At 40.5% G+C, this 24,264-nt stretch overlaps 3 protein-coding genes across 6 annotated transcripts; 2 read left to right on the forward strand and 1 right to left on the reverse strand.

The window, feature by feature from the left end:
* Nucleotides 1-212: 212 nt before the first annotated feature.
* Nucleotides 213-11,548, reverse strand: LOC104953795 (transcription initiation factor TFIID subunit 4). Of its 3 annotated transcripts, none has more exons than XM_010780804.1 (16): nucleotides 11,309-11,548; nucleotides 10,423-11,148; nucleotides 9,187-9,341; nucleotides 8,644-8,766; nucleotides 7,186-7,317; nucleotides 6,904-7,026; nucleotides 6,658-6,747; nucleotides 4,750-4,968; nucleotides 4,520-4,646; nucleotides 4,027-4,111; nucleotides 3,367-3,536; nucleotides 3,129-3,259; nucleotides 2,900-3,025; nucleotides 2,608-2,664; nucleotides 2,382-2,501; nucleotides 213-2,275 (listed from the first exon to the last, which is right to left on the reverse strand). In XM_010780804.1, the coding sequence occupies exons 1-16, from the start codon at nucleotides 11,541-11,543 to the stop codon at nucleotides 2,108-2,110; spliced, it is 2,787 nt and encodes a 928-aa protein (XP_010779106.1). In that variant the 5' UTR covers nucleotides 11,544-11,548; the 3' UTR covers nucleotides 213-2,107. The 3 variants fall into 3 exon arrangements, with proteins under 3 accessions (XP_010779106.1, XP_010779105.1, XP_010779107.1); XM_010780803.1 differs by having other exon boundaries at nucleotides 4,027-4,114; XM_010780805.1 differs by lacking the exons at nucleotides 10,423-11,148; nucleotides 11,309-11,548 and having other exon boundaries at nucleotides 4,027-4,114; nucleotides 9,075-9,278.
* Nucleotides 11,549-12,438: 890 nt separating this feature from the next.
* lsm14b (LSM family member 14B) lies at nucleotides 12,439-15,393 on the forward strand. Its single transcript, XM_010780806.1, has 8 exons — nucleotides 12,439-12,674; nucleotides 12,798-12,964; nucleotides 13,065-13,194; nucleotides 13,308-13,499; nucleotides 13,677-13,763; nucleotides 13,850-14,002; nucleotides 14,475-14,607; nucleotides 14,691-15,393. Exons 1-8 carry the CDS (start codon nucleotides 12,494-12,496, stop codon nucleotides 14,848-14,850), a joined length of 1,203 nt encoding a protein of 400 aa, XP_010779108.1. The 5' UTR covers nucleotides 12,439-12,493; the 3' UTR covers nucleotides 14,851-15,393.
* Nucleotides 15,394-16,610: 1,217 nt separating this feature from the next.
* LOC104953798 (SS18L1 subunit of BAF chromatin remodeling complex) lies at nucleotides 16,611-23,699 on the forward strand. 2 transcript variants are annotated; one of them, XM_010780809.1, is made up of 11 exons: nucleotides 16,611-16,679; nucleotides 17,464-17,540; nucleotides 17,631-17,715; nucleotides 17,994-18,126; nucleotides 18,500-18,727; nucleotides 19,529-19,697; nucleotides 21,247-21,338; nucleotides 21,865-21,957; nucleotides 22,109-22,228; nucleotides 22,314-22,441; nucleotides 22,770-23,699. In XM_010780809.1, exons 1-11 carry the CDS (start codon nucleotides 16,611-16,613, stop codon nucleotides 22,794-22,796), a joined length of 1,221 nt encoding a protein of 406 aa, XP_010779111.1. In that variant the 3' UTR covers nucleotides 22,797-23,699. The 2 variants fall into 2 exon arrangements, with proteins under 2 accessions (XP_010779111.1, XP_010779110.1); XM_010780808.1 differs by lacking the exon at nucleotides 21,247-21,338 and having other exon boundaries at nucleotides 19,529-19,693.
* The last annotated feature ends 565 nt before the right edge of the window (nucleotides 23,700-24,264 follow it).

Here is a 24,264-nt window from a genome sequence, read left to right on the forward strand (position 1 = left end):
TAAACATTGTTTTTACATTAAAATTGTATTTTGCTCAATTTGGCATCAAATCCATTTCAATGTTTATCAATGAAATCTTTCTATCTCTACAAAAAGGTTTACTTTGAGACTTAATGTTACTGCACGTTCACAAATACTGCTGGAACGTCACAGAAAATACAGGCAAATACTCTATAAAGACCTAAAGGACCAGACAGTCAAAGCAGTTGTTCTTTCTTTTTGTTTTAATAGAGATCATTCTCAATCCATTGTAAAAAAGCAATTCAAAACTTTTTTTCAAATTCAAATTCAAATATTTACATATAAACAAGTGGCTGTGCAAAATGTACAAGATATTGGCAGTAAAGTATAACATGTTAGTCTTAATTGTCATATCTACTGCAGACTGCTGTACTGCATATGACAAATAAAAGACACACTCTTGAAGTTGTCAACCGATAAACCTACAAATAGCAAACTTAAATATATACAGTAATAAAACACGCTCATATACATTCTCTCATAAAATGACAAAGATATAAAGACCCAAATAGTATGTGCACTTAAAAATATTAAAAGGTATAAAGTGGGTATGCTTATCTGGTTCATTAGTTTTAGAAAAGTGACCTGTCAAAGTGCAGTCCATCCTCAATTATTCATAAATATAAACATTTTGACAAACAACTCATTGGAAAATGTCTGATTCCCCTAAATGACTGTAATCAATAACATTAATCGCATTAATTTCTCCAAACTCAATAATTTAAAATTCACATGTTAACCTATGAGCTACACAGCCAGGATACTTGACATTACTTACAGGCATATTCTTTTCCGATAACACCATACTAGTTTCAATGCATTTTGATCTATTCAGCCATCCAATTACATCATCTTTTTATGGCACAAAAGCAGAATCTAAAATGTGCTGATCCTTCACAGTGAACATCCTCCCCAAAGAGATTTCAGCAAGAGCTTAACATCACACCCTTCTTTGAAAAGACAATCACCTTTTATATGACACTAATGAAGGGCAGAACATTTACTCGATAGTTTCCTCGTAACAATTTACACAGGGCCAAACTATTTTCAGAATGTAAATCTTTCATTACCTCTCCCGGCTCTTGAATATCAACGCATGACAAGCTTGCTACCCATACAATAACATACCAGAAGTGCAGCGCAGAAATACAGTTAGGAGTGGATGTTAACATTAACACTAGTTTCAGTTCTTGTAGTTAAATGTTATATCGTCAACTGCTGCAAAGTTGGGACAAATCCCAACCAGTACGATGTGCTCTAGAGATGATTGATAGAAATGTAAAGTATATGTAGTCTTTGTATTATTTTGCTTTCAACCACTGTGTTGGGAACTCACTGAAAACATTTGGGCGGGAGTTCAAATACCAACTACCTTTGATTACATCATGCACCAGACATGACAAATCAACTGTCATGTTTGCTTCCAATCAAGCAAAGAAGAAACAGAGCATGCAACAAAAGGACAAAGAGGAGAGAGAGCTGATGGATAGACGAAGTTACTGAAGCTGATCAACACGTTCTAATATGGCTTCGTTTGTTAAGAAGGCAACTGAGCAGATGGCAAGGCTAGTCGAGGTTAGTCTATGGAAAACAATCCACAGGCTGTGATCAAATATAGTATGAATGTGTGATTCATTAAAATCCCTGTTAGGAACTTAAATAAACAGAGAGTCTACGCCAACAGACAGTTAGCACATTGCCGCAGGTTTGTAAATCAGGCTGATGGAACCACTCTACAGAGGATTGCTGCGTCTGAGATGCTGCGTTCAATTGAGGCAGTGTATGACTGGAGTGTAGTTTGGGGCAACTGCTTTTTAAAGAGCTACCCGAGCTGAGAGGCACACTGAAATCAGGGCTGAACTCAAATATTTGCACCTCTGAAAATACAAAAGACCTTTGCTTGAAGAGAGGCTTCTAAAAGAAGACGAGTGCTCTTTGTTCCAGATCGTTTTCCACCCACACACAGACGACTCTTCATTCAGCAGCGGGGAGATCAAAGAAAGAACCGGCTGAGTGGGTCCGATCTGACAAAACAACTCAGCTTCCTTAATGCCACTGAGCGACACTAGTCTTTTAAATGCAGGTGCTATTTGAGGAAGCCTTTATAAAGCAGGTGAGAGCAACTGGTCTCTCTTTCATTCTCCAGACAGAACAGCAGGTCCTTGAGGTTGACTCTGGTGATTCGCTGTCGCATAAACTGTCTGGAGCTCGCTGCACCGGAGCCGCCGGGCTGAGAGGGGCCCGCCCCCGAGCCCTGGGGTCAGAAACAGAGCAAACAGAGAGAGACATTTATTCTTTTATTCACCTTTTCTTTGTTAATTTGCACAACCCTATACGCCAATTGGCTCCATCCTCCTCACCTCAGCACTGGCTCCTCTAACAGGAGAGTCCATTTTCCGTTTTTTCCTCGGGCCGATAGCTGCCAGCGCCGCTAGGTTGGCTTCTCTCTGTCTGATCTGAGCCAGCTCCTGCTGCTGCATCTGGAATAACAAGCAATAAAACACCGATTAGTCTCCCACACAAACACTTCATAATGTCTCACAAAAACAGATAATCATAAAGTCACTTATCAAAACGTATTCTTACCTCTTTGGCCTTCTGTTTGAGTCTCAGCTGCTCGGGGTCCTCTTGCCGTGACCGAGACTGCAGCAAGGTGGAGGACATTTTAATATTTCAAGATGAATAAGTCTGATTTATTCAATCAAAATTGTTTTATTCATTCACCGGCTCATTGTTAAAAAGGTCTGTGCTCTAGGTACTTTAAGCAGCAGAGGAAATAATGACACTGAGCAAAGACAGCTCGCCATGTCTATGCAATAATCAAAGTGTGTGGGAGTCGTCCTGTCGATGGTGTGACCTTGTTTATATGCATCGTTACCTTAGCAGCCTTCAACAGAATCTCCCTCTCCAGCCCTTCCTTCCTTTGCTTCTCCATCTGATCCAGCTGCTCAAAGAATTTAAGTTGGGTTCGCACATCGCTGACCTGCTCGCAGCGCTCTTCCTCCTGAAGGACGGGGAAAGGGAGGTAGAGTGGGTTACATCAGGTAAAACAGGCGAAGGAGGCAATGGGTCTCAGCAGCTCCCAAATGACTGTAATTAATACTCACCTTGAAGGTTATGTTTTTATGCTGCGCCACTTGTGACACTTTTTCCAGCAGGTGTCTGAGTCGCTGCTGTGCGGCGTAGGAAATGTAGTTTATCACATCTGTCCCCAACTCGCTGACACCGAACTTCTTACCTGTCACAAAAAAAGTTGTGTGAATTAAGATTCAGTCGGTGTGAGACCGCGTCGACCTTTAAAAGCAAGAAAGTGCTGCACATTTTCTCTTTAATTATGTATCTCACCAATCTCCAGAGCTCTCCGGGTGAGTAACGAGGGGGAGAGAAAGGCCTCATCCTTACAGGACCGTGTCACCGTGCCAACAAGCTCAGAATTGGTTGCTAAGATACGGGCACTCTCCTCCGACAAGTTGACTCCTGCCATCGAGGCCACATCATTGATATCATCGTCATCCCTGGACGAAGTAAAAAAAAGTGATGGCTTAGAAACAGCAACAGAATTTATACATTTTTAAACATTGTACATTTAAATAAAACAACTTGAATCATCTTCATGCAGCTGCAGTGACCCTAAACAACTAGAATAATGTAAATACTAATGCAATTTGTCTGTAGAATTTGACTATTTCCATCTGGTCAATTTATTAACTCAGGTCTTTAGGTCCATCGCACGATTCCAAATCAGAGATATAAAATGTACCATCACAAAAAGTTAAAGAAACAAATGCAAAGAACATATAAATGTATGTGGTTGATTGTAATAAACATTTAGTTTGCAATGTCTGTACCAAATGCCGATATAGTTTTACCGTAGACAAATACTAAAAAAGATTCTGTATATTCTCAAATACTTTTTAGAATGTAAAAGATTGAAACTCCTGAAATCTCTGGACAGTTCACTATTTAATGTCGAGACACTGATGCTGTTTAGATGGAGTCACACACCTGAAGGTTCCCCTTCCTGCTTCCTTGAGCCTCTGAGCAGCACTGAGAGGCGTCTGACTGACCACGGGAGTAAACGTCTGCCTGACTGCTGGAATCAAAGAGATACAACAGGACATTCAGATGATTATTGATTATAACTGAGAAGATTAAATTACACTTTCTCTTTGAATTGTTAGTGTACCATTTTTGTAATGCTTTTCTTTAGAATAATTTGGCATATTATCAAAAGCTTAGAAAACTGCAACTACAGACATTATCCACAAGGTGGCAGCATTCCCACACTGTACATAGTACATTATTGGAAGATCAATACAGAATCAGAATCAGAATCAGAAACGGGTTTATTGCCAGGTAGGTTCACACGTACGAGGAATTTGACTTGATGTCAAGGTGCATACATAAAATATAAAACAAAAAATCTAGGAACCAACAGCATATTTAGTTCCTCATATAAAAGAAATACATTATGTGTCAGTAACTGTTGAACACACACCTGTCTGGAGCGGTTTGACCATCTGCGGCTGGCCCACAATGATCCGGCTATGGGATTGTCCTCTGACTGTTACCATGGGAGACTGAGTCACCTGGGGCCTCACTATCGTCTGTTGCCGTGGCACCACCTGCACACATTCACAGATTTAGACATAAAGATGCATATGCAGGGCTTTTATTTCTATGTGCATTGCCAATGACTGAATTCAGATATATCAAATGATAAATTACCAGTGCAGGTTTACTGTGAGGAGTCTGAGTGAGGCTGATGACTGTAGTGTTGGCCCCGGCGGTGCTGGTGGCCATGGTGGGGGCCGTGGAGAGGGGGGGTCTCAGCACCACGGCGGCGAGGGAGGCGGCTGCAGGGTGATTGCTGGGCAGAGGCAGCAGGCTCTGATGGATGAAGGCCTCGCAGTCTGGGGTCAGCTGACGCAGCGCTGGGAGGCTCCTCTGCAGGCAGGCAGAAAGAGAGGACATGCGATCAGTTTGATAAAGTCATCAACTCCTTTTCATAGAGGGAGATCTGCTCTTTTGACCCTCTTTCTGGAAGCATAAAACCAGAGGGATTTGGTCAAATAAAGTTATTTATTTCTAAGGAACTTAGATTTTGAAAAAATACACAGGAAACTTCCCCAGGTTGCTAAGCAAGTTGGATCTATTTAGATAATAGTCAAGCTACATTAACGATATGATTCTCAAATAAATAGACAGCACAGCTTGTTCTTGCAAAACAAATGTACTCTCACATCAATGTACATGCAAATCACTATTTCCAATGTAAACTGTCTTTACTTGAAATGTATAAAATATTTACCTATGTAACTGGTTCCAACATTTGTATTAAACAATGTTGAGTTAATTTTAGCAAAATGCACACAGACAACAAAGTCAATGTGATCCATGTGTGGATCCCTTTTCATGACCACATCTTTCAAAATGCATGAGCTGTTTAATTATTAACAGAGTAGTCCTTTTCACTTTCCATTCCTAAAAACCATTGAGGAATTATTTTCCTCTTTGAGGTGGAAAGTTTACGAGCAGCTGTCACACGATCTGATGCCCACGATAAAAGCTTGATGTCTAGACATATCTGCAGCAGATTGCCAGAGATGGATTCGGTGAGGAATCAAATATATTCCCCCAGGTGCAATAAATAAGATAATATAAGATGAGATGGAAATAAAAACTTAGGGCAGAATGCAGAATAAAGGTTTGACCAACACTGTTTGTTTGTTTTTATATAGAAATGTTAAAAACTTTGGACTTGGAGTTACTCAAAGGAAAGGCTATATTAACTTGTAAGAAAGCTAACATCATGCAACTAAGAGATGCCTTCTTTTTGTTAGAGTTGAATGTTTGTTGACACTACAATAATTGATCCTGAGACCTAAACAAGGTCGCCTGCATGTTGGGAAAGAGAACTGCCTGAACAGTGAAGTGAACTGGGTACAACAATCTTATTCTAACAGAGTAGGGCGACAGACAGGGAAGAATGTCTGTGAATCTCACCGTCTCTGTGTGCATACCCTCAGTATTGTGTGCACAACACCGACTCAAGTACTCGACACTCAGACCTCTCGTGTATTAAGAGAAAAGACCATTTTCAATTTTAGTTATTGGAACATTTGCATTCATTCTAGCATTTTAGAAGGGCTTTAGAAACAGTCTGAGCATCTTAGTGTTATACAACTTTAACACACATACCTTGTGTTTGATGAAGGATTAAAAAACGCTTTGTTTAACAGATTTCTGCCACACTGCTGCAGGAGGTTATTTCACGGTGAATACTGTGCTCACAAAACCTCTTTCTGAAACGTCAGTAACATGCACAGCACTATTATTAAACGACTAAAGACGGGTTGACTTTCATTTTGTTCAAAGGTTTTAGCAGCAGTGTTTTACACAGGAGGAGAATAAGTGTTGTTTACAGGATATAATGATATGGTCATCTCATCATATGTAAATCAAAAACATACAATCTAAAAGGATGCTAATGTAATGTATTAGTGACACTAAGGGTAGTGTTTGGTTTGGACAGCTTGGAGTCTGAAATGACTGCAACAGTATTTTATTGAAAAGCATAAAAGCTGTAACATGCATCATTAACCATCATATCTGCTGGAGTGTCACTGCTCTCACCTTCAGGAAAGGCACAAGGTACGGCTGAGGCGAGGAGTTGAGCTCCCGGTACAACCTACTGGTGAAATCTTCAGGCTCCATCTTCCCTTCCTGTGGTGCAACAAACACAGAGAATGGATGAGGAGAAAAAAACAAGAAAGACTGAAGAAAGACCAATGAAGGCTAAAAGGCTGATGGTATGGAGATGAAACTTGTAAGAGAGAGGGGAAGGAAAATAATACAAAAAAGAAGAGCAGGGAAATGTACCAGTAAGTTCTTGACCAGCTCCTTCACGTTGGCTGAAGTCTCAGAAGACTGTTTTTCGCTAGAGGCCAACTTGATCAGCGTGGACAGAAAGTTTCTACACTTCTTTACATTCTCCAGGGTCTCCTGCAAACACATACACACAAATAGCATGTCTTTTTTAAACACATCAGACATGAAAATGTGACAGAACACGAAAACACCCTCAGATGAATACCCATCTGTATATTTAGTTGTATAAGATAACAAAGACAAGAGCATTCAAGGTTAGTACTTCTCTCTTACAGCTGAGATAGCTGTTGGAGTGACATGGGTCCCAGTCCCCCTCTGTGTAACTGCACATCCAGGCTGCACCGGGGTGGGGGCTCCTATCGGCGGTCCCGTGGAGGCAGACGTTCCTCCCAGCATGATGGTGTTCTATATGAGTCAGGGAATATCCAGTCATAAGATGAAAGTGACAAGGTCAGAGTAACAGCTCTGAAATGTCTGGTCCCGGAGGACAGTACATCCAACTTTAATGAGATGTCATTTTTTGCCCCAAGCTTCAGTTTTCCAGGAAAAGGTTTTGATAGATATTGTATATTTGCTACCACAGAATACTCATTGTTATTCATGCACTTTGTGTACAACATAAACTCTTTGGGGGCTTAGCAATTCTCTTATTCCACTCCTAAATTACAATAGAAAAACGAGAGGTGCAAAACAGAGATTACACCTGTTAATGAGAGTTCAGCAACATGTATTAACCTTCAGGGAAAATGTCATGGCAACCTGAACAACCAGCAAGGTTTTTAAATTGAATGAACAAAAGGGCTTTTCAAAGACAATACAAAAGTGAATACAATTATTCTTGACTTAATGTAAAGAACATATTATAATTGTTGTAGTGAAAAGGGAGTCATTGTTCAGGAGGAGCAGAGATAGATGCACTCTGGTTTCAGGAGAGGCAGGTAAGAACTCTGTCTATATGCCTGAGCAGCTGGTTGGAAAAGTTGTTCACACTGTCTAACATATTTTATGTTTGTGGCTTAATGAACTGAAAGTGACAGTCCCTGAAGAGTAATACGCGGCCAATAAAAGCATGGTCTATACGAGGGGTGTCCAGAAGTATAATGGAATGTGTCCCGCAAATGAAACATGAGCTTGTCTTGTATTGTACTTCTTAAATATATCTGTAAACATATGTTACACAGTAGTGTTCATGTGTTAATAAGCCTACTTTCAGTCAATTGAAGAAAATATGTTCTAACAAATCTAAGTTGATAAGAAAAAAGCCCAATAACTTATTTAAATAACAACCTTGAAATATACCCTTCCTATTTCCTCTTATGATAAGTAATCTAAGGCTTCTGTTTTAAGGAATGAGCTGCTAACAAATTAAATGAAACCCTATTGAAAGCTGTGATGTAGGCTGTTGTATCAAGCGTAGCATTTGATTGATTTAGCTAACTCATTCACTTATGAGGCAATAAACCTCACCTCTAGTCAGTGGCCCATCCCTTCGAATATTTTTCTGTATGTGGCCCTCTGTGAAAGAAGTTTGGATACCCCTGGTCTATACAGAGCAAATGTTCTGCTTTAACTTGGTTGTCTAAAAGTCACAGATTCTTCAGTGAACACAAACCAGGATGGCTATAATGGAACTAGGTAACAATTATTTTCGGTGAATGACCGTCCCAGATTAATCTGAAAACATTTAATGCAAAGGATGTGAGGTCTAGAATGGATGTGTATTGTAGTTACCTGCAGTACTGGAGGCCTCTGCAGTGTGGTGGTGGCTGCTACAGTTGTCTGGACTGTGGTACCCTGTTTAATGATGGTGGTGGTGGGGGGGACAGGACGAGGCAGCAGGGACGCGCCCGGAGCCTGCAGAACCGCAGCGGATACAGAAGGAGGTGTCACACACATGAACCTATGCAAATGAGTCAGTCTAGGGCTGGGCAATATGATCCTTTATATACTAGTCATAACGATAAAGTATGACTATCAGAAATATGTTTCTATATCATTTCTTCCATATAAGTTATGCTTATATTTATTTATTTGGATAATTTTGCTATAAAGTTCCTGAAATAAGAAGTATACAGTAGAAAGAAAAAAAATAGGCATAACTAGTTGATACTGTACATACAGAAAATATCAACCAAATCTTACAAGTCTGATTAATTGAATACCTTATTCATGTAAAAACTGATCCAGAATCTCAGATCCATGCCTCAATATCTAACATGAATGAGTCACATTTTCTGTGTGTGACTGTGTCCCTGTGTCCAGCTGTCCCGGTACCTGAAGAGAAGTGATCTGGACAGGCGGAGAGCTGGAGGGGGCTGCAGGTCGGGGGGTCATGGCGCTTTGGGACTGCGTCTGAGCCTGCATCTGAGCCAAGGTCTGCTGGTGAATCACCAGCAGCTGCCCACTCTCACTGCGGACCAAAACCATACCTGCAACAGGAAAATGATGTCACGGCTTTGGTGTCCTGATCACTGTCATTCATATACTGCATGCATTCATGGCGATTCTGACATGAGGGGGTATGAATTCATGTTTTTGTAGGATGTTGATACACAAATATTGCTTTAGAAGGGAGTGCTATGTTCAGAGATTTCTAGTCAACATGTGACCAATCAGACAAATTTGCCACAATCATGGTGCCATGAATCAAAAGGGTTTCAAGTCGCAACCTAACATGTTATTAGATATTGTTTCCATGTAAAATGTGTTTATACTTTAATGTAGGTCAGTGCTCCATGCAGTGGAGCCTGGTTTTGTATTTTCTCTATCAAACAGGTGACTGTTTGTTGCTGTGATAAGTCACTGTGTAGCACCAAGTTACAGATAGGCCACACAGGAGAATTAAGATGCAGGAGAATTAAGATGCTTGTGTGCTAAAGTGTTTGTGCTGAAATGTAAGTAGGTAAGTGTTATTAAATGTAGTCAATACAATGATGTTGTTAAAGTTTAACCCTGTATTGTTGTAGCTTATTTAGGTCTGACCATTCAGTCCGATGTTGAGATACATATAAAAGGACTCCCAAGCAGAGCTATGTACATGCATTAATATAACTGTAAATTGTGGTCAGAGATAAACACAATAACCCTTTGCAAACTTTGTGACACACACAAAAAGGAAATAGATATTTAGAGGTACACAGTTACAAGTTGTTGGTATGAGAACAGTTAGCCTCTCTGACAAGACAAAGTAAAAATAACAATATATTGCAGCGGTCTGATAAATTACAGAAGTAGATCAGCTGTCCTCAAGGCCTTTTGTTTGTTCTGAATTGAGTGCCTTGTCCACTTCTTATCTGTGGTTTTTGGCCCTAAAAGATAATGTCTCAAACCATTTCTTGCCTGTTTAAACAAGAGCAGAAAGGTCAACCAATAAAACGAAGTTGTGTTTGGAAGCAACACATTTCTGACAAAGTTATTGAGGCCTGACATAGCCTAAATAGACAACACTACACATCGAATATGTTGTTAGACAAACCTTCAAGATGCTCTTGAAGGACACTCTAAAGTTACCTGGAGGGAGCTGGATGTTTTGGATATTTGGAGTGTTTTGTTGGGGCTGGGTGAGTCGTGGGGCCAAAACCTGTGGAGCAATAGCTCGTATTCCAGCAGGAGGAGTGGCAGCGATTGTTGAAGGTACTGAAGTCCTCACATTTTGCAAAACAGTCGGGCTCCTCATGGTGGCTGGTGTCCCTGTCGCAACAGCCTGCATTATAGTTTTTGTGGAGTCGAATTTGTTGATAAGCGAGCCGGTCGTGCTAGTGGGTGATGTTAAAACGGTGTGAGACGGGTTAGTGGGAGTTTGCATAGGTGGCCTCACAAGCGTGACAGTGGGTACACTTTTTACTGATGGCTGATACGAATTCACAACATGCTGCGCACTCGTCGAAGAAGTTCGTATAATAGTATTTGCAGACAAAACTGTTGCGCCTTCTCTACTCGCAGAAACAGGTCCATTGTTTACAAGTGTGACAGCTGACTGTGAGGTTTTGCCGCTACTGCCTCCGGTGACATGACAGTTCATCAACACAGCACTTCCATTCAGAGTTTGCACAGCAGTAGTTGCAGGTTTATCCACACCAGATGTTGCACCCGATACCACCGTAACGACTCCGCTAGCTGTCCCCGGTTTAGGCTGAGTCTGAGCGGCTGTCATACTCGATGCGTTCCCGGCGGCTCCATCCATACTTGAACCCGGGGACCCCGTACTGCTAATGACACCTCCTTGCACTCCTGTCCCTACAGCAGCGGAAACACACAACAAAACAATGTGGGTGTCGAACAATTCTCCAATTCGCATTAGTTTCAGGATACACGCAAGTAAAGCTAAAATCAGTGGCACAAGGTGAGCAAAATACGCCAATGTTAACTAACCGGAGTGTGCAGCTTACTGTCTTACCTGCTTTAGCGAGCTCTTGTTGTGAAAGTCCCATTTTGCTGCACTGAACATTGGAATGACTAATTACAGCTGAGTTTCCGAGGTGATTTGCTGCAAACTGAACCCTGGTCGTTGTGTTGGTGGGCCCTGCTCCAGTTAGTTCAGACTCCAGAGATCCCACTACATCACTTACTACTTTTTCGTCCACCTCTGTGTTGAAGAAAACATCATCAAGCAAATCGGAGCCCGCCGCCATCTTTGCCCAGTCGCGCTCGCTCGTTAGACGCATGCGCCGATTGGAAGCAACCTCAGTGACGCGGCCCCGCCGGGCGCTGTGATTGGCCCTTCGGATCGAATAAAAAGTCGAGACAAATGGTTGCGAGTTGCAGTGTTGACTTCCAACGCTACTGGAAATTACTGATACAGTACATAGCGCAACCCCTAGTGGTACACATCGAGGAGTTATCTGGGGGTGTGTTTATGATGTACAACCTGTCTCTGCAGATTCATACACAATAAAGAATGATTTTCTATCTATTTGACTATCGTAGACGACTCAAAATGGCTGCGTTGTTGCTGTATTTTCAAAGAGACATTGCAGCTGCTGCAGGGGGGCGCAGATCATCATTACATTGCATTTTCATCAACCATCACTTTCGTTATAGCTGTAAAGCAGCATTGTGATCTATTGTTTGTAGTAAGTTGTTATAATAATACAAATAATAAAGGCTATTCTTTATTGCAGGCGGTAACATAGGCCTACATTTAGACTTGCTTACATTTAAGGTGGTGCATAGTTTATTTTATTGAAGAAAAAATAATAGTTGAGTAGAGAAACAAAAAAAAGGAAAATAAGAATAAAACACGGCAGAGTTGATAATAAATATAAATAAACAATACAATGTTAAATGTTAGAACAACGTTTTTTGCCAGAATAAAATATCACACACACATATACTTCTGTTTCAATGTAAATGTGTCCATCTGTTGGACGAATACAATCATTCTGATTCCAAATAAATGTAACAAATAATAATGATTGTCAATAATGCTAATTGTTAGACATCATGGGTCATAAATGAAAAGTTCCGCATGGGGAATTAGTAGGCGTCTCGTCGCCAGGTGCGTGTAAGCCTTAATCAGTGGGCGTGGTTTGAAGTCACCTGGGCAAGATAATAAATGGTTTCCGGTCGCTCCATGGCTTGAATGCTGCCACATGTGTTCTTGTTGAAAATTATAAGCAATTGTTCTGGACATTCTCCTGCCATGAGTTCATCAAAGCCCTACATTGGTTGTAAAATAGGGTTAATTTCGAAAGCCCAAAATCGTTATGAGGGGATTTTGTATACAATTGATAAAGTGAACTCCACAGTGGTGCTGGCTAAAGGTGAGTAGTGTGGGGCTTATGCTTGACGGCCTGCCTGTATATCTAAAAGCATGGTTGTTTTTTAAAGAGCACACTTTAAACATGGATGACACTTGGCTTATTTAAAACAATTCTCTGAACTAGTCAAGTGTTTTGGAACTGAGGGACGACCCACAGACCGACCAACTCACCCCAAAGATGATGTCTATGAGTACATCACTTTCCGCGGAAGTGATATTAAGGATATCACACTGTGTGAAGCTCCAAGATCTCACCTCCACGGCCTACCCCTGGATCCTGCAATAGTACAGGTTAACAAGAACAGCATGCTCACACCCCAAAGTATATGACCTACACTTATACAAAGATGCATATCTTCTGTGTTGACATTTTTCAAACTTCTTTCTTAAGTCTTCTGGTGGAGGCCCTTCAAATGTCTACTCACCTCTTGGACCATTTAGCCCCTTACGGATGCCAGCCTACAACCAGCTTGCTGCCAGCTCTCTGCTTAATCAACAATATGCTGCAGCTATTGGCCTTGGTAATTCAATGAATTCACATGTACTGCTAATGGACCAACACAAACCCACACCCTCAGTGCCTCTGAATAGTTTTAGGTTGTTGCATATTTCAGTAATTGTGTTTTTCATGCAGGGCCTATGCTTCCAGGCTTACATGTTAGAAGGGGCCCCATGGTGGAAAAGTCTGTTCAAACCCTCCAAGTGGATAGAACTAGGCAGAGGGGAGACTTCTCTGTATCCCAGGAGCGGGAGCAGCAGTGGGAAAGAAGGCCTCAGAAACCTATTGGAGAGATTCCACAGACCAGAAGGGCCACTGGAGCCAACAGTAAGCATATAATTGCATTAATGAAAGGCAAAAGTATAGCATCAACACCATATTCACTTGTTTACACAAAAGTGAAGAGCTTTGCTTGATTAACAGTGTCAAAAGGTTTTACAAATGTTGGGAAATGTCAATCTGTGCATTTACCAGCAAGTGAGTGTAATTGTTTTTACATTTTAGTGAAGTCAGGCCCAGGTGTGCCCAATGCTCAGCAGGAAACTCGGCAACAGAATGATGAAAACAGGCCAACACCCAGCCGAAAACAAGGTAATGGTAAAATGTACAGGTTTGTAACGGTAAGACAGATGACCAAGTCCTAACTTTCAATGCATTTCAAAATATAATAATCCTAGGACCTCGGAGGCGCAGAGTCCGTAGTAGAGGCCAGCTGATTGTGGCTAGTGTTCCATCTGCAGTCCTGAAGTTTGACACAGACTTTGATTTTGATTTATCAAACGCGCAGTTTGTAAAGGAGGAGCTGGAGAGGGAGGTGCACGGGAAGAAAGGTCTGAATTTTCATCTTCTGTTTTTTTGACAACGTTTATTTTTTAAATGTCCTCAGGTTGTTAAAACCTTACACTTTTCCATGACATAAAGTTATTTAGACACTTTTGCATGCAAGCTCTAAATCATACCAACTGTAGTTAGGCTCAGCAGCTGTAAGACAGATGGATTTTGGCACCAGGATTCGGTTACTAAGCGGCAGTGATGAGTGACAATATTTATCTTTTGTTTTTGGCTTTCCAAACATCTGTTCAAGGATTCTGTTTTCATTTCTGAACAGGTCAATGCATTGACAAGTGGTGCATCAAAAGCCAGATTTGATACATCTCAGTGTATGATTATATCTTGCGTAGGACCTGTAAGGTGTGAAGATGAGCATGTGTGTTTTTAAAATCAGTGAATGTCCCTATAGAAACACCTAACAAGTTGGTCTGCTGTATCATGTTTCCAATTAGTGCATGTTTCTGTCTGCAGATGAAAATCCTAAAGGAGAGAAGGGAAAAGATCAATTGCTCTCAACAGCAGAGAATAGTATTTTTGGACCAAAATGCTACTACGACAAAGCAAAGTGCTTCTTTGACAACATCTCGTCTGACACAAAGTTCAGGTACTGGTTGCTTTTCTATCCTGAACATTCAACAACAGTTTCTCCATTATGTGACGCTACAGCGTTGTCTCTTTTTGTGTTAGACAAACATGGGCGGAGGAGCGGAAGCGCAACATTGAGACTTTTGGTCTCCCTGGACGGTTCTTGAGGGGCCAAGGCTTCAGAGGTGGCTATAGTGGACGAAGAGGACGGGGCACTGCTCAGACTCAGTCTTCTTACAGAACCAGGAGTGGTCAGCTGTAAAGGTCAGAGTTTGGCACTAAAGCAACCCCATGCTATAGGGATGGCTTCCTCTCGCATAAAATTGGACTTGTACACCTCTGTCTGTTCGAAGAAGGATCTATTTTCGTTTTTTTTTTTCTTTCCCTGAGGCCCTTAAGCCCCATAACGCCAGTATTGTATTTTATTTATGCCCTTTGTCATTTGGCCACTTTTGCATATATGCATGGCTCAATAAATGGTCCACCTTGTTTGACAATAGTTTTTCCCCTTTCAATTAAATGGGAGTGTTTAAGTTTGTTTTGTTTTCTACTTGGAAGAATTTCACTCCCAAACGTGTTTTTGGTTTCATGTTTAAAAAGGGATCTGGCTTTGCTTCTTGGGAGAAGGCAACATTTATTTCATTAAAAAATATTGTATACTATGGATATAAACACGATTAACTCAACTTGAATTAATTTAAAATCTAAATCATTGTTTTGTTCTGTAATATTGAAGCAACAAGTGAGACCTATGTAAATAAAATGGAAGTTGCTGATTCACTCTCTTCTGCTCTCTGAGGATGCATACATTATTGTCATATTGTAATTTTTTTACATGCACACAAATGAGCTTTAAATGTCTGTACCTTTTTGGTTGGGAATCCTAATACACAGTTATGGAATTTAACTAAAAGTAACTTTATATATATTTTTATTTTTGTATTTTCAACTACATTTCAGGCAAATATTTTACTATTTATCTGACTGCTTAAGTGTTTCTCAGATTACATTTTTCTCATTTGAGTCGATGTTTTCCAAATGGGGAGATCTGGAAAGTTTCTGCTTATATGAAGGTTGAACCTTTCCTTTATGGGTTGAAAAAGACTTTAGATAAATGGACTATTCAAAAACCGTCTTGTTGCTTGTTCACAAAGCTGTAATCATACATTAATTTATTTTTGTTAAAGCTGCTTTTCACAGGACTCTATTTCATATTAGGATTACATTGTGAAATGCCGATTAAACTTAACCACCCAACAGTGGGTTACAAAAAGTAATCTAATAAAAAAGACCACCAATTTAATACCCACAGTCGCACTTGCATGCAACAACATTGACATTGTCACAGCAACACCAAAACAATCGTTGGCGTATGCCTCACAGTACAAATTATTTCGGGGAAAAATGTTCTGCACAATTATAGCTTTGAATTTTCTGGTGGATTTAGCTGATATTTGCATGTTTCCTTTTGGGTTTAAATGGAACTGCAAATAGTACTTATCGACTACTACATTGTGCTAGGGGACGGAAATGCTCAGCAACAAATATGAACATGAGACTTTGGCAATAAGATGTCTTGTTCACACAGAGACCTCTTAAAACAACTTCTGCAATCACTCCTCTCGAACGAGCTTTTGAGCATCGAGCATTGTGTACAATGAGGACTGATTGGCTGTCATGAATCAGAGGATACTCAGTCTACAGTGAGGGAAAGTGGTAGGCTATCACTGTCCGGGTTATACCAAAAACTGAGGGATGGGGATGTTTCACTATTACGTATCAGTTTATTTTCTGTATAATTTTTTGATTGCAAACTATACATAGCGGTCAGTAAAATCGTGTGTCGAATTACATTCAGAGAAATCCACTGTTTTCTTATTTTCCTCCCTTCATGACAGAGATTAGTTATTGTCAATATACCCCCATTTCCTGGTGGTAATGGACAAAAATGTACCCAAATAGAGGGCTGCGCTCAAGATAATAAATATTAGAATAAAAGAAGCGCTTTTATTTTATGACAAAATGTCGGTGGCGTTTTCCTCGGCGCGCCCCAGGAGTAAAGGGGAGGTGACACAGCAAACGATTCAAAAGGTAAACCTCTTTAAGTGCGTCGTGGCGCCTGTGATAACATATTCTAGTCTGGATGGGAGGTTGCGGTCCGCCAGTACAGAGAAAGTAGCCTGTAGTGAATATCAGAAGAAATGGCAACTGGTATTGTGACAGTCAATTGAAGGTGCGTACCTATAACAAAGACACGGTGCTGAATGTAGGCGATCGCTTATGCTCATCAATGATTCCGTGTGATGCTGTCAATCTCTGCTTTTTCTTTCTGACAAATGACCAAAATGTTTTACTTTTATCATAAATCATCAGCTTCAAATGGTGTTACGTGTTTCTAATCATTTTAAAGCACAACACCTGATCAAGGTAGCCTAGTTATGGGTGCCCGTTTATTGTCAGACAGCGTGGCAAAAGGTTGAACTGTTTTTATGGACCCCTGCTTTGTTGCAAAATATAACAATCAGCTGGAAATAGACATTGTATGATGAAAACCGAGCTACATTGGACAAACATGAGCCATATAGCCTCCTGAGACTGCTGCTGCTGCTTTTATAGGCTACCTGACTGAAGCCTTTTTTGTAACACTGCACAACCAATCTTCAACACAGGGACTTTCAAATAAGGTCCTAAAAAAAGACTGTGAGGAAGTGCTTCCATATTTGGCCCCATTATGAGTAAAAATGTAAAAACTGACCCAGAAAGAAGGCTTTTTGAAGTTAGGACATTACTGAAATGTCTGAGGCCATCTTTCAGTGTATAATTTGCCATACATTGTGACTTTTACTGTCAGCTGAAGTTGTTTTGTCTCCTGAAGATGCTGGATGAAAACAATCATTTAATACAATGCATAATGGATTACCAAAGCAAAGGCAAGACAGCTGAATGCACACAGTGAGTGTTCTTTTTTTACTCTTGACTGATGCCGTATAATTGTAATAAAAGTCAGTAAATAAAGCTATGTTTTGTTTTCCAATTTGACAGGTATCAGCAGATCCTGCACAGAAATCTGGTTTATTTGGCCACAATAGCAGATTCGAATCAGAACATGCAGACACTACTACCTGCAGTGAGTCCTCCAAGAGGAAGTAACAGTATATTTTCCCATCTCCATCAGATTGATTATGCTCTTACCATCCATGAATATGTGATCATACATTTGTGGGTAGACAATCAAGGAGTAAACATCCATGCATGTTCATGCAATTTGTCCACTGATAATGATTTTTAAGAAAATGATACATTTAGTAGACAAGAGTTTATATAAAATAAGGAAATTAAGGACATCAATTAGAAAAAATACTTTTCTCAAGGTGAAAAAAAATTGAGCATTCTTTTTATTTCTAGCCTCCTGCTACCAATATATCTTTGGTCTCTGGAGGGATGGGCCAAAGTGTGGGACATGCTCCAAGCAACCTCAATGACAACATGGCATCGGGACCTCCCCCCACATCAATGATGCAGAGTCAAATGAGCAATGGTGAGATTTTTTGACACAAACCCACACTTGGTTTGCACACCTTCTCTTTCATCGTGTTCCCCCCTCTTTCATGGTTGTTTGATCCTGAATTGGCTGCATGTTTGTCTGCAGATTTTGTCCGTCACAGTGTTGCTTGTCGTTGTTGCCTGCAAATATTTTTATGATCTTATGTGCATCTCATGGCCTGACAGTCAGATTTATTTGCAGCTTCTGCAACTTTTTTTCTTCTTTTTGTGACCAATACATTTTTAAATAAATAAGTAATCCTTAAAAGATTCCTATAAAGATGAACTGAATGTGGACCCGTGGTTAACGCGATATGGCCCCGCATGGGAATGTGCTGGCTGCTCTGACTGTGCGTGTGTGTCGTCAGGCCCCAGCCATGCCCCCATGCAGCAGTCGGCCATTCCCTCCGCATCCCTCAGCCAGCCAGCCAGCAGCTACGGTAGCTCGGCCCCGACCTCTGGTTACAGCCACTCTGCGCCCTCTTCCCAGGGCAGCATGATCCAGGGTCCTGGGTCTGGCTATGGCTCTTCTTCCTCCACACCCTCAGCCTCCTCTTCCTCCTCCCGCAGCAACCTCAACTTGCAGTCTAACCAAGGTGAGCCAGGTATAGTGCAGCCTTATCAGGAGATTTGGTGTATTTCTATGGGAAGAGGGCTAGGTTAGGTTAATACATTCAGGCTTAGGATTTGAACACTCAAAAACACTTAAGAATTGATTATCATTAACTTTATAGTTATGGTGCAAGAAGTCCCATTAGTTATTGTTTTTTATCATTAGGTATGTTCGAAAATGTAGCACTCAGAAAAAAGGGATTGCTGAAAGTAATGCCTTCCAAGTGTTCAGAGTGAGTGGGATGATTTCTAAACTACCTCTAAATGTATTCATGACAAACGCACATTGATCTTGCCAAAACATTAAATTGTTTACATGTTTATCTGCGCTCATCAATCTGCAAATTCTCTCCTAGTTTATATCTACCATCAAAATAGGCAAACACATTCAGTTCATCAAAGAGGTTTCCTGCCTTCTTCCTTCTGCTCCAGGCTTTTACCCCGCCAATCTCCAACTCCTGACCCTGAGATACAGCCCTCCTCTCCCTGGATGTCTGTGTGGATATTTATGTTTATGCACTGACTTCACTAACTTTGTTTGCATTGCCTACTTCTGAGCCGCATCTTGAAAGCATCTCTTCAAAGAATGTTGTTCTTTAAGAGACCCCTGACTGCTTTAGACCGTTTTTGGCTTTTCCCTTTGCTCTGATTGACATGGAACTCCTTCTACATTTGTTCATTTGTTTAATCATGCACACTTCTGCCAATGCTGTTAAATGCTCATGCAGGTATATTCCTTGAATGTGTCTGTGTATATTAATGTATCAGATCTCACCCCCCCCCAGTCTCCATGATGCAGCAACAGTCTGCCACTCCACACTACTCCTCAGCCCAGGCTGGGGGCCAACACTATCAGGGACAGCAGGCCATGGGTATGATGGGTCAGAGCAGTCAAGGAAACAGTATGATGTCTCAGAGGCCAATGGGATCCTACCGTTCTTCACAGCAAGGTAGGTGGTAAGACTTCCTCTTGCCGGTTTGACATGGAAATTGGTTAGTTTGAGTGCTTAAAGACATATAGATTGATGTGTGACTGTACCTTGGGATAGTTAGGACTGAAATTGTCAACAGGTTTCCATTAAGTGAGGCTCTAGATGCCTATATTCCTTCAACTTTAAGAAGCCTACAGGCAGTGTGATTTATGTCACATTAAAGGTAGGGTAGGTAAGAATTGAGAAACCAGCTCGAGTGCGCTAGAATTTGAAACTACGCAGCTGAAAAAAATCTGCTCCTTCCTTCAGACTTCCTTACAGAGCCCCTCCTCCAACACACACGAACACGCATGACCAATGAGGGCACAAGATAAGTTTGTGCACGAGATGGAAGGCTGACAGGCAGGTAGGCCATCCAGTTATTTTAGCCGGGCCGGCTAAAAATAATTGGTCGTGCTTTTTACAGCGCCACGGCTTCCACAGATGAAATTTTTTTATGTATTTATTGTCAAAGCATTTAATGTATTCATTGCTTTCGGGATGTTAAGAGCATTCCATGGAATATAACAAAAGGTGTTTCTGAAGTGAATTACCCTACCCCACCTTTGAGTTCCTGTGAATCACTTAACTTTTGCTGCGTCAGCATGTGTCTAATAATAGCTCCACCCTATTCTGTTATGTCTTTTGAAGGGTGTAGACTTGGCACATAGTAACTGAGATGCTATAAAAAGGATGTGATACTGTTTCCAGGGCAACGACCACGATAGATTGTCCTCATTCACCCTGGTACATTATCCTTGCAAGACTGGGGGAAGAGTTTTCAGAGAGAACTTTGTTATGGAGTTGAGGTCTCCATAGTTTAGGTTTGCTTGGTTGTGGTCGCGTTGCCAGGGCCATTCTGTCATCCCTGGGCTCTGGGTCACATCTGGAATTATTTTTAAGATAGAAATTGTTAGTTGTTACAACTCATCACTGTATTTGGAAACATTTCAGCCAGTTCTGGTTTTCACGGCCTTTATCTTGTCCGTGGTTCTGATGCATCTTCAAGAGGGTTTTTGTTAGGTTGGTTTTTCTGACTTTGTTTGATGAAATTGAAAAGGAAAAGGAAAGATTGGAATCTGGAGTTTCTGCACACCACCACCGAGCAGAGATCAGATTCTCCCTGTGAACTGCCTTTCTCTAATCCTCATTTTCTCCTCTTAAATTACATATCATTTAAATGTGTCATGGAATTATTCATTGTAATCTCTCCCCTCTTTAATTATTGCCTCCTAAGATTGGGTTGGCACGTTATAGCTTCTTTTGTTTAAGAAACCACTGATAATAACCATTATCCTGCAGTACATAGAGTGTATGGTCATATTAATTCCCTTGATTTGGATCTACCCATAATAGCCTCATAACTAAAGTATTTCCAAGAAAGCTGGCCATAATGTCTGTTATGATCTTAAGTTATTCTTAATTCGCAGAGAACTAAAGTGCTTAAATGTCCTGTCACAGCCCGTCTCCAACTCAGCACTCAATTGGTCCAGCCGACTGTTTAACAAATCGTGGCGTCGCCTGTCTTGCAGGACCTGCATGGGACAAGAAGAGTTCTACGGAGAGCGGTATGGACACACTCAGTGCTCCAGCAAGCCCATAAACCGGCAATATTACCCTGATGGTAATCGTGCACATCCATAAACTTCATACACACAGCTTTCAAATACACAAAGCCACATTGTAGTTCAGGCCCTTTTATTAAAGCACTTATCTACATACCTGAGCCAGATTTACTGCAGTGCTGGTGCTTCAGCGCGTCCTCCCAGTCACAGTCTTTACCCTTGCTTTGGGAGTTGGAAAGTATTGCAAAAAAATGCAAAAGCCTGACATTGGTCTCAAATCTTTTTCCCCCAGTGTGTCTGTGTCCATACTGTCCCCTTTGGTGTGCCGAAACTTCAGAATTCAGAAAGTGCCATAGCAGTGTGTTGAGAACAAAGCACACACTTCCTCCAGGGCGTTCCTTTGTGCTTTGTGAATATTGAAGCGAGAAGCGTTGAAAATGTTGTCTGTGCTTGGATTTTTTTTCGTTGCACATGTATTATAAATGTTTTGGCCTCAATCTGCGAGTAATAATTTCCTGTCTCTATGTAAGTGGGTTTTACCTTTGCACAGGAGTTTTTGCATGTGTTGAACAGTTTTCTCTACAGGTCATGGCGAGTACTCGTATCAACAGTCTTCCTATGGGGAGCAAGGCTACGACAGATCCTTTGATGAATCTTCACAGCATTACTATGAAGGAGGTAGCAGTCTTTCATTCTGTAATTTTAAGCAATGCTTTCAAGATGTATTTCCCTCCACTCTCCCAAACTTAAATTGTCTAAATGTGTCTAACCGAATGAGCCCCAATCCATACGAAAAAATACATTACTAACACCTTTTGTATGCCTCCAGGAAACTCTCAATACAGTCAACAGCAGGCTCAGTATCAGCAGAGCTCTGGTCAGCAGCAGCCGTACAGCCAGCAGCAGTACTCCTCTCAACAAGGCTACAGTGGACAGCCACAGGGATACGGTTAGAACAACCCATACAGCCATAATGTGTGCATTTCAACGCACACAAACAATGAATAATTTAATTGATTACCCCTTTGCTACAGGTCCTGGCCAAGGTGGATCCTCCCAGTATTCTCAGTATCAGCAGGGTCAAAGCCAACAGTACAGCTCCTACCGCTCCTCCCAGGGAGGCCCTGGAGCCCAGACGCAGAGGCCCTATACCTACGAACAGGTACATAGACTTAGATCTCAGATTTTGTCGTTGCAACACTGACTAATACCCAGTTAACATATGAGAAAATATGTATATAAGTATTGAGTATTTTGGATGGAATTTAACAGTAAATGTTTTATTATTGAACAACAAAAATAGTGTTTCCTTTTAAATTCAACTATTTTATCAACTTTAAAACATGAGTACAGCTAATGCATGTAGAAATTACTGTGTAGCTTGAATATCATTTTGTGTCTCATTAATTACAGAAAGGCAAAGAGAAAGTGAACAACACAATGTATGAAATGCTTTCTAATCTCTGTATGAATCATTTTTTTCGTTGCAGGGTCAGTATGGAAATTATCAGCAATGAGGTTCCACCTTGTTTTTCTGCTAAAAGAGAGTGAAAAAAGAAACGGTTCTACAGGGTGTCGCTTGCTCAGCCGGATCAGGAGATCTGGCTGCATCAGATTAATTTTTCTCTCATTAATCATCTTTCTAGCCAAGAATACAAACTCAGTCAAATGTGATGCTTTCTTCATCTGTTTTGCTCCCTACAGTGGTCGTAAAAACAATGTAGTCCATTTGAACCTTTTATATGGATTAAATAGGGTACTAAAAGTAGCAGTAAGGAAATTCGACGAGCTGCAGCCAATCGCCTGTATAATTCTATTATTTTGCTGTCTATGCCTTTCACGTGTCTTTTAATGTTTATTGTATTTAACAAGCCTCTTGTTATTGATAAGTTTGGTGCGCAAAGCAGGCTTGTGAGACTGTGGTAAAAAAAAAAAAAAACTGATTAGCCTTGAATGAATTTTTCGTTGATATTTATCTTAAAGATTAAGTGCAGCTCTTGCTTTAATTCCTAGTTGAGACGCTGTTTTATCTCCTGCTAAAGGAAATGAATTTTATGAAGGTGAAAACGTTGGTCCTTAAACCTGACTTGATCAGGGAGTTTGTCTTTTAGTCCAACTGTGATGTGTTGCTGTGTGGTCTAACATTATGTGTTTTCACTATATACTTATGTCTTTCTGAGGTATTCGACACAGTAGTTAGCCAACTGATCCAGACCTAAAGGTGTGTATAAGTATCCATGATAGTCATACAGACTTGCGGCAGTAGTTTTGGTATTTATTTTGGGTGGCATTCCTCTAAACAGACTACAGTTATTGTATTGTATTGCGGAGTTTAGAGTTATTGTGATGCCAATCATTAATGATTTTACATAAAAACACATTGCCACTTTGTCTGCACTTTATTCTGCAGTGACAGTGTATGTATTAATAATAATAATAATAATGCATTTTATTTATATAGCGCTTTTCACGACTCAGTATTGTCAGCTGTTTTGTATTGTGCAATTCGGGCTCTTTTTAACGAATAATCCTCAAAAAGCCAAAGTAACACAGGAACAGAATGGTAACACATCCTGCACCTCTACTTTAAAAAGTGCAATACACTCAGACAGTTAGTCATGTTGAGGTTGCTTTTTATACTTTAATTCATTATTTGCATTATATTTTGAAAATCTTTGATGTCAAAGGTCTGGTTTGTCTAATGTTATGTTGCAGGTTTCAACTCGCATGTCATATTTAAGAACATTATTTCTGTAATCATATGACTTTTTGGACAGATGTGAACTTTATCACAAACATAAAACTTACTACTTCAACATACTTTTTCCAGTGAGCACTTTTATTAATATATTTTGTATTAGATGGAAAAACAAGTAACAGGGTTTTTAAGGTTCATTGCAGTATATTCTGTAGTAACTCAACTTATCTCAGATGGGTAAAATAACGTAACAGTTGCAGGGTTATTCAACAAAGGGTGAAACCTGG

Source organism: Notothenia coriiceps, unplaced genomic scaffold (assembly GCF_000735185.1).
Source record: "Notothenia coriiceps isolate Sejong01 unplaced genomic scaffold, NC01 NC01_scaffold00022165, whole genome shotgun sequence".
Classification (NCBI taxonomy): domain Eukaryota; kingdom Metazoa; phylum Chordata; class Actinopteri; order Perciformes; family Nototheniidae; genus Notothenia; species Notothenia coriiceps.